The sequence below is a fragment of the Amblyomma americanum genome, chromosome 4 (genome assembly GCF_052857255.1).
Source record: "Amblyomma americanum isolate KBUSLIRL-KWMA chromosome 4, ASM5285725v1, whole genome shotgun sequence".
Taxonomy (NCBI): domain Eukaryota; kingdom Metazoa; phylum Arthropoda; class Arachnida; order Ixodida; family Ixodidae; genus Amblyomma; species Amblyomma americanum.
Window position 1 is genome coordinate 214,062,853 of NC_135500.1, and position 9,791 is coordinate 214,072,643.

Below are 9,791 nucleotides of genomic sequence, written 5' to 3' on the forward strand. Positions count from 1 at the left end.
CTTGCTGCTTATTTTGTATCGGTGTGACCATTTATATCACCAAACATACAGCGCACTTTTGGAACGTGTGCACTGCTTAAAACGCAACGTACTGAATACGTAGCACGAAATGATGAGCCTGAGGGAAAGGGTTACAAGAAAACAGCGTTCTGCCTCACTCAGGGAAGGGATGAAGGAGGGAATGAAAGGAAGAAATACTAGCCATAGTTGAGGGTCATCAGCGACTGTTTAGGAAGCTGGATGTTTTTGTACAATGCTTAAAACTCAGGCGAAGTACTATTTTGAGCTATTACAAAGCACTTACACTGAGAACTCTCTTACTAAAAACGTCACGTGAAAGGGATGGTTTCTGCTGCTCAGGCTTCTTAGGCCAGAAGAAGCATATCCCAAAAAATGGCGGTAAAGCTGCTGAATCTGTAGTATATAGTGCATGTCAAACAACCGCTATGCAGTGCATTTCGCTTCGCATCAAGAAGAGTTGATGCCAGGTTTTTTCAGAACAATATGTGACAACTTTAAATATATTTGATGATGATGTTGATTCCAATTTTTGTGAGTCCACGCCAAATAAAAAATGTGGAACGTATTGGCAGTTGATGATTCCGACCTTCATTGCCATGTGCTATTGAATTGTGTCGTAATAAGTCATTGTCTGCCGAAATGTATTAGTGAACGCAGTTGAAATCAACCAAATTCTATTGTTTTATGTGATGTATCTGGAGTAATTGCATTATACATATTCATTTCTGCATGCAGCAACGTGCTGCATGCATTGCCTGAAGTCTTATGATCGAAATGAATGAATATTTTATGTGGCGCTCCAACTCGCTGGTTGCTCCGTTTGGGTGACGACGGACACAATTCCATTAAATGAGAAATTAAGAAGCAACTCTCTGCCTTGTTGGTCCCGCTCCGTGCGTAAAGTTAATAAACGAACGTGCTACCGATCACAAAGCAACGAGATATATAAAATTCACCAGAAAATGAAACAACGCAACTGTCGTCATGGATCAACAGGTGTCCTCACTGGGTTCCGAAACGCATGTAGTTCGATGAGTCAAGTTCGCATGACTTGTGAAAAAATTTGAGTTCCGCAAATTTTACGAAGTTCCGAAATCAGTAGTGCTAATTTTGTACGGTGGCTAATACAGACACCAAGTAGGCTGAATGACACGCGAGCAGCCGTTTGAATTGAAAGCCAGAAGTCCTGTAGGAATTAAATACAAGTTTTGCTGCATCCCTCTTTTATGAGAAATCTTACATTTAGAGCTATGCAAATGCAAAACTGTAGTTCGCCGTAACATAAAAAGAGCCATCGAATTCTATCTGCGAATTTTTGCATTACATGTCTGTCGACATGTGTTTTCTAGCGGCACCTTTCATACCATTTCAGCTCCCCACCTACTCAGCTTCCCATATGATCATCACTTGAAATCTCTCACCATCGTAGGACATCACACCCTTGGCCTCTTTCAATGCGAATTGTAAGTGCCTGGACAAACTTTTTGTGCCTCGTGTACACTAAGACAGAAATACATTCCCATCGATTGATTCGTCATTCTTTCTTTGAAGAACTTTGACACTATTACATTTCATGCCGCGCTTAAGTTTAAATATAAACACGCACTCGAAAGAGGTACGTTGAGTTGCGGAAGCCGCTAAAAAAAAATAGCAGCGGGTTTCAGTTTCATTCAAGGCTAGTTCAGTCCTGCTTTAGAAAGAGAAAGAAAAGTGCTTGACAGTGAAGATTGAGTCGTTGCGGGAAGTGTCGCGATGCCATGTCCTCAGACAGCGCTCGCAGTGGCGTGGCCGGCTTACCGATGGGTATCCTGTCCGGAAGTCCCTTGGCGGTTTCCGCTTCCTGCCAGCGAAGCAGCGTGACCAACAGCGCGTAGAGGAACCAGCCGCTGACGAGAATCCCGCTCCGCCTCAGGCACCACCACATCTCCGCGGCAGCCGGTGCGGGTCCGTACTGGTTGGAAGTTGGCGCCGGAGGCACAGTCTGGAACGCGGGTGTCTGCCTCAGGGGGAAAAGGAGAGGCCGTTTCTGAAGCACCGGCCAGCGAAGAGGTCGTCTTGCGGATGATCTCGGCACACGGCAAGACTCGTGGCTTTTAGTCCAGCTGCCATTTTTAACGTGTGCACGCGCCTACGATGTGTTGAGTCACGATAGTTACTGTTACGCGGATGCCATGGGGTGCCTTCTGTGCTGGCTTACTCGGATAAGAAAGTTTCATCAGCGCCACAAAAACGGAGAAGAGCAGAACAAAAAAACAAAAGCGGGAGGAGAAATGGAAATAGGAGAGAAAAATTATAAACTGACAACACCTGAGCGAGCTTCCCTGTTTCTAACGCTTTTTGTCAAGGACGTTCATCATACTGGTTTCTTCCCTAAATACGGCAAGCGAACCGTCTTATTCTACAGCTGCTGCGTACAGATTCAACTTGGAACAAAAAAGGCGAGACGGGAAAGAAGCGACACAAACTAATGCCTGACAGAATAAACGACAACTGAAAAAAAAAAGAACAAAAAGCGCAGCATAGAGGAGCGGACGCGCTGAGCCCCCCCTTCCCCACTACAGGTGCCGACGCTCGCGTGCCGGTCAAACGGCAGGCTCGACTGCGCTACTCGCGACGACGCCGACGACTGTTGCACCGTGCTACGCGCCGGGCGGCTAAGCCGCGCTCCTCCCGAGGTGAGAGCGAGATGCGGAGCGCCGTCGACGGCGCGCCTGCCCCTTCCCCTTCTCCTCGTTTCCCTCTACGGAGCATGCGCGCATTCCTCCCCGTCGTCCCGGGAGCGTCCCAGCGCCGGTGCGCTGGCGCTTCCCCGTTCCCTTTCTTCGCGTACGCCGCCCCCGCTTGCCTGCCGTGGGAGCGTCGTCTTCCACCCGACGCGAGTGCGGCTGTTAGCATTATCTCCGTGGGTGAGCTGCGCTCTGGGAGCTGCTGGCTCCCGCATCGCAGCCGCTTCCTTCGTGTGTTTCTGCTGCCTGCATGTGTTCTAGGGAATGAGTTTTAGGCTCCACACCGCTAGAAGCGGAAAGGAGGAGAGTAAAGGGGGGAGGTGGGCTCATTCAAAGATTGCTGCTCTTTATCAGCGGCTGCTTGGGTACGTGGTCAATTTACTCACCTCTCTCTCAACACACCGTGTCGCTAACTTTTGTCGTTAGTTTCCCTGGTGGCCTTGTGTCTCTTTTTTGGCTGTCATGATACGGGTTTCACAGCACGAGGAAGATGTAGGGAGGGTTTAGTGCGATCGCTATGTGTACGGCAGAATGAGTAATTCGGGTTCAACGCTTTTGCTGTAGTTTCGGGGTAGGCGCTATTTTGAGGATTGTTTCGACTTTTGTGTCCTAGTGAGCGAAAAGGAGGGCTGCGCGCGAGCGGTCCAGTTCTCCGCTGCATAGAGGCCAATTGCACGGATTGTTTTAATACATACTGATTAGTGAGCAGATTGAGGGCTTAGTAGACAAAACGGAGAAAACCTGCTGAATATTCGGGAGTTGGAAGCTATGCGCGATATTACACTTGGTATGGTTGGCAAGGGACCCATGTGGCGGCGGTTGTGAGAACTTGTTTTCCTGTAGCGGTTTTTATTGCACGTGTAGTATGATCTGCCCTCATACAGAGGTCTTCTTTGACAACTGCAATTTCGAACAAAGAGATGTGGCTCGTTTCTTTGCCGTTTCTTCTCGAAATACTACAGCCGCAGCGGTGGACGAATGGCCAACTTTTCCCGGCCAATTTCTGATGCCAGGCCTATTCTCTGCTTTCTTTGAGTGAAGCCGGTCATTAGCGAAGGTGTTTATTTGTTTAAGCCAAATAACTATTATCGCCATAGGAGCCAAGCTCTCAACCATTATACTATGCTTGCTGATCACAACCCTAATGTGAGCACACATGCATTCCTTGGCTGCTGCACCAAGCTTTACTTACGTAACATTCTGTTCCACACGTTTAGTTCAGCAAAAGTTGTTTTGGTTACTGAAAGATAGAAATTTGGACAAGTTGCTATAGTGTCATGGTGAGATAATCCGTTCTCTTGACTCCAGTAGAACTGTTGCCGAAGGTGCTGCGCTTGTTCTCGTTGAAATTCAGTAACAATGACGGATTCTACGCCGAGTCTACGGTATGTCGAAGCGGAGCACCCTACGGCTCTCCGATAACAACGGCGAAGCTCCACAGCCGGCGCTCTGAATTCAACTGCCGCAAGAAGGACACTGAGAAGCGGCGCTGACGTGGAGGCACGATTTTTTCGCCTGCTTTGTGAACGCACATTTTTTATTCCGGTTTAGCATTGCTGCGCGTTTCTGTTGGACACGTGCTAGGCACGTTTCTGAGACAAAATGACAAAATCTGCTGTTACGTAATCACAGGCGTTAAGGGTTATCGAGAAATAAAGACGGTAATTACCACACAGGAGTTAATAGGTATTAAATTATCTAAGGTGCGTTGGTAAACACACCTTATTTGAACGTTCCCGACGTCGTACGTATGAAAAAAAAAACAACCAAGAATTTGTTTTCATACCGTAAGATAATGTCTGCATCCATGACTTCCCCTTTTCGTGAATTAGCTGGTCACCGAATGTGTTGTTGCCATGTTTTGAGCCTTCCGATTACAACCGTGCAGACCTGCTCCCCGCGACTCCAGGAAAGTGTGCCGGAGGGGAAAGTGAAGCGATGGACCCGCATGTGCCAACATCGTCGCCACCTCTCCCGTGAACAGCGCAGCAATGCTGCACAAACCAGCTGCGAAAGGAGTAGGAGGGACGGACGTTAATGACGATTCAAACGAGCCTGGCATTTTGCATGGTCAAGTTATGAATGAATACGGGTGCTGGAAGACACTCGCTTTTTACTGGATTGTCGGTATTATGCCCTGACAACGCGTTGTGAGCATTTTTTTGTTTCAGCTAAAAGCGCCTATATCAGAGCATTCCTACAATCATTATTTAGTGGCTAGTTTGCGCTGAAGTGTGTTGTGTGGTTTTACCCCTAAGCCCTGTCCATGTTTCCTAAATAGACCATACGGCGGATAAGGAGCGCCAAGTAAAGAACCAAGAGTGGTCCCGCGTGCGCCATTCACGCGAGCCGCCCAATAGAAGATCACCGCGGAGACCTGATTGGATGAGGCAAATACGGTGAAATGAACTCTCTCACTCACGGTGCACGACCGGAAACTGGTTTTCAGGACTGGCCACAAACCGCACCGCAGCAAAGGTTAATATTGTCTTCGGGAAAAGGACAAACACAGTAGCTGTGTAACATGGATGGACACCTCAACCGCGCCGTGCGAGCGTGAATCAAGGAGGGAGAGAAAGAAGGAAGAGGAAAACAGGCACCATAGTGAAGGACTCCCGAATAATTTTGACCAGCTGTGGTTTTTAGCTCTCTCCATAGCATAAAATCTGAAATGTAAAAAGCGATGCTTGTTTTATTGCATAAAGCGTCTGAACGTGTCAATACATTGACTGAAATATACCTGAGTGACAAAAAAAAATGTTTGCGGCCTCATAGAATTAAAGCTGCTATTTGGTGATGTTACAAAAAGAATTTTTTATATTTTGACTGGAAAACGCTGGAAGGTACAAGCGCACATAATAACATCAATTTATTGTGAATGATATAAGATACATTAAATGAGTAAATGCCCAACTGTAGTAAAAAAATTCAAAATGCAAGAACCTAGTGAAAATGACAACGGAACTCAGAAAGACCTGCGAAAATAATAAAAGAAAAATATTGCCGAATATGCGTATTCTGTCCAGAAATGTTTACAGTTGATGCGACTAAAGATTACACACAAAAATACATTTGCACCCTGATAATGTTTCCAGCTGCAAAAGAAAACCTTAACTAACCCAAATGTAACGTGTCACTGCGCGAAAGAGCTCTTAAATGTTGAAAAACTCGTACAGACATCCAACAAGCACAGAAGAGCAGTAAAATGCCTTATGGACATTACGCTGTGATGAAGAAGATAAGAAAGCAAGCTGGCGTTACTCTAGTGAATATGCAGTCATAGGCGTTCGAAGGCGTTCTTAGAAAAGAGCAAGGCACTGCACGACATGCCTCTCTGCACTTGCAGGCTTTTTTCACTGGCCATCACATTTATTTCCAGGCTGTTTGCTCAGGATTAGCACCTGTACATACTTCTTCGTGTGGAGCAGCATCTTAATGCCGCTGTGGAGTAAAGAAGCCTGATAAGATAGTTAAATGTCGTCAACTATGGGGCAAAAGAGGTGAGCTCTCAAAATTGGTCGATAACTTTTGTAATATAGAATTGCGTTCCGTTTACCAGTTTTTGTTTTCACATGGGGAGATGAAGGAATACAGTATTAAAAAGGTATTCAACTTAGCTAGATGCTTAATACTTCAAGGTTCATCCTGCCCAGAGTTGAAATTCAATATGACCTCTCAGCCCACAGTTCTCTGGAATTCCTCCGCATACACCTCGAATTGAATCCAGGACATCTGCGCTGGACGTACAAGCCTAGAGCAAAAGAAACAATTTCTTCATTTCACGTCAAGCCATTCAAAAGTCGCAAGAAGTTGAACATCGAGTGCAGCGTTACTTCCAGCACTGAAGAAATCGGACCAGCACCAGACGGAGCAAAGTCTGACGGAGCACCAGACGGCAGATAAATGGGCTGGAAAAGGCTGGGCACCCCTTGTCGTGGCTTTGCAGTACAGCCGAAGGCCTCATACAGAAGACAAAAGGGGAGCAAAAAAGAAAAAACCCCACTTGAAGGAGCAGATGCAAGAACAAAACTTGCAAAAAAACGTACGTGCATGGACTGACCCACAACTTCGTGAAGATCGGCAAGAGGAACGACATCCGAATAGTATGCTGAGCACCTAAGGAGGCAAAAACCATATGTGCCCGGGTCAGCAGGCAAACGAAAAAAAAAAACCCACAGTGGCAGACCGCACATCAGACAATGTAGAGTTAACGCTTCAAGGAGTGGTGTATAGTATCCCCCTGCCCTGTGAAAAACAAAACATAGGCCAAACAGGAAGACGGCTGAATGAGCGGACAAAAGAGCACGCATCATTACTATCGGGCACCTCTGGAAGCAATCTAACCTCGAATTGGAAGGAATGCAAACTGAACAAAAAAAAAAGGCAGAAGGAGTCGAATACGCGTGTGTGCGTCCAAATTGGATGAAGTGCAAGTCAACCGAACTCTGCTGGTCCTCGAAGCATGAGCGATTCGTCAGAAAACGAGAGCAGTGTGTAAGCACACCACCACTCTCCTTGTCAAGAAAAGAAGTCGCTTTGTCACACGAAGCATCTGGAAGATAAAGGAAGAAAAACTTGCGTCGAAATAAAAAGCGCAGGACTTCCACAGACGAATTAAGTTGACCGTGCAGCTTCGTCCATGTCTGTTTGCTCCTTCCTTTCTGTGTCCTCATTTAACCTTTCTGCTGCAACAACCATGAATGAATACAGTTTATTTGTTGTTAGAGGGAGAGATCGATATCACGGAATCAACGTACAGGCGAGAAGGTCAGGGAGGTAATTCTTCTGCGGGATGGGGAAATATCTTTTCCCGTTCACTGCACAGCGCCATGTGGGGGGCAGATTCTAGGGGCAGAACGGCTGTATGTGCAGAAATGGCAGTGCCACACCTTGACCCCAGAATGTAGATAGACGTCAAAGAGCAGTTATAGTACTGCGAATATCCGCATTGCACCCAAAGTGGCAAAAATTAGTACTGCGGTAGGTGACAGAAAAAAAAAACGCTCCCCGTTCAACAGTATCGTTGATGTTTTGGGCAGGTTTCTTGAAGCATTCATTGTCAGAAGTAAAATCAAAATAATCCTCAGGCTCACTGCTACTGCAGGCATTGCAATGAAATCGTGAAGGCACAAAAAACACACGATAAAATCGAGGTGGTCTTCAAGACCGTCCGTATATCCGGGAGTTTTTCATGGTACCTAAAAAAGTTAGAAATGTTGTCCACCACGCTCTGCAGTCCCGCAGTAAAATTCACTGCTTCGCAGTAGACTTACAAATTACTTTGAAACTGAAAGGCTACCTCGACTACTTAACCGGTAGCGTAAAAAGTCGGAACGTTCATTGGTAGCATTGAAATAGAGCGCAATAAATATGGGTTACTGGTGGGTTACGGTGACCCATGCTCAATGTGCATGGTACGTAAAGAGTGGAGTTGCACGGACATCGCACAGCACATGAAAGGAAGAAATGAAGGGAAGAGTGAAATAAGTAAAAGCGAAGATTTATTTCGACAACCTAGTGCACTCGCAGCCCACACAGGTTCTTGTAGTTCACCGCTACCGAAGTTCTATCATGCGAGCCTGTTATCGGCAGCCGAACACCGTAGCCACTGAAGTGCGGTGGCCGAGATTGTAAGTAGACGAGCACGAATGGCACGGGGAAGTGGGGAGAGGAGAGTCTATGGCGGCGAGCTGCCCTCACGGTAGCATTGCTGTATGGTTGATAGGATAGGATAGGATAGGAAAACTTTTAATATCCAACAGAAAGAGGGTAGCCAGAGGGCTACCCGCCTAGACGACGACCGAAAGGTCTTGACTCTCGGCGGCGGCTTCGGCCAGTCGGACGAGTTGTAACTGAGTCGCCGGGTCGGAGCTCAGTAGTAAGGTCTCCCATTGATCTTTTGTGTTAATACCTCGTCCCTCCCGGGGAGCATGAGGACATTCCCATAGTATGTGGTCCAAGGTGGCCCTAAGTTCGCAGTTCGCGCATTTTTCTGAAAATTGCCCTGGGTACATAAGACTCCAGAGGGCCGGGTTTGGAAATGTGTAAGTTTGTAACCGGCGCCAGTTGATGGCTTGGTATCTGGACAAGGATCTATCCGCTGGAGGAAGTCTAGCTCGTTGCAAACGATAGTGTTGTGTAATTTCTCTGTAGGTCACCATGCGATCCCTGTCTGTAAAGACCACCTCGCTCGGGTCCGCCCGGAAAGAAAAGCCTCGGGCGAACTCGTGGGCCGTCTCATTACCAGGCAGGGATGCATGTGCTGGTGTCCAGACTAGCGTAATTTTCCGGTCTATTACATGACGGCTTAGAATTGTATTCGTTAGAGGGGAGACCCGGCCCCTGCTGAAATTTAGTATGGCAACTTTGGAGTCACTGATGATGTATCTCGCTTTTGTGCCTACACAAGCCAGTGCTATGGCAGCTTCCTCTGCAGTCTCTGGGTTACCCGAGAGTATGGAGGCACTTATTTTGAGGAGTTGTTTATTATTGACGACCGCGACGATCATCGTGTTCTTACCATACTCAGCGGCATCCACGTAGACCACGTCCTCGTCTTTGTAGGAGCGGAAGCGTTCGTGTGCGTGCTTAGATGAGTACAAGAACCGAGAAGGCGGCACGCAGTGTGAAGTCAGTTAAAGTTACACAATGTTTATGCTTTGCTGCGTAAACCGCTGGAGCGGGATTCTTCTGGGAATGACAGAACAGGCACCATCGGTTTCTCGAACAGCATGAGCGGCGTATTACATCTGCAGTGGGTGTTCGACTTATTCAAGCATGCATGTACGTAATACGTGTTGATTGCAAGGCCCCAAGGGGGTCTCAGACACGGCGTACCGGCGGCCCTAGACAATCGGCACCCTTCACCGGGGAGAATTCTTGTGAATCAAAAACCTTGGGCCTCTTCACCTGAAAGAGAAAATGTACTCGTCAGAAGCCAACCTATCTCAAGCCCCCGGTGCAGGGACTCTACGATGCTGCCTCGCCCAAGCGGCGGTACCTGGAGGAGAAGGCTTATCACTGGCCAACGATCCCGACAATAGC

General features: G+C 47.3%; 1 protein-coding gene across 1 annotated transcript in view; it reads right to left on the reverse strand.

Annotated features, from left to right (window-relative positions):
• LOC144129294 (glutamate receptor 1-like) overlaps positions 1-2,573 on the reverse strand; it is a 229,833-nt gene extending 227,260 nt beyond the window's left edge. The window contains exon 1 of the mRNA XM_077663318.1: positions 1,819-2,573. Within this exon, the coding sequence (XP_077519444.1) occupies positions 1,819-1,945 (127 nt within the window). The 5' untranslated portion in view covers positions 1,946-2,573. The remainder of the gene's footprint in view (positions 1-1,818) is intronic.
• Between the last annotated feature and the right edge of the window lie 7,218 nt (positions 2,574-9,791).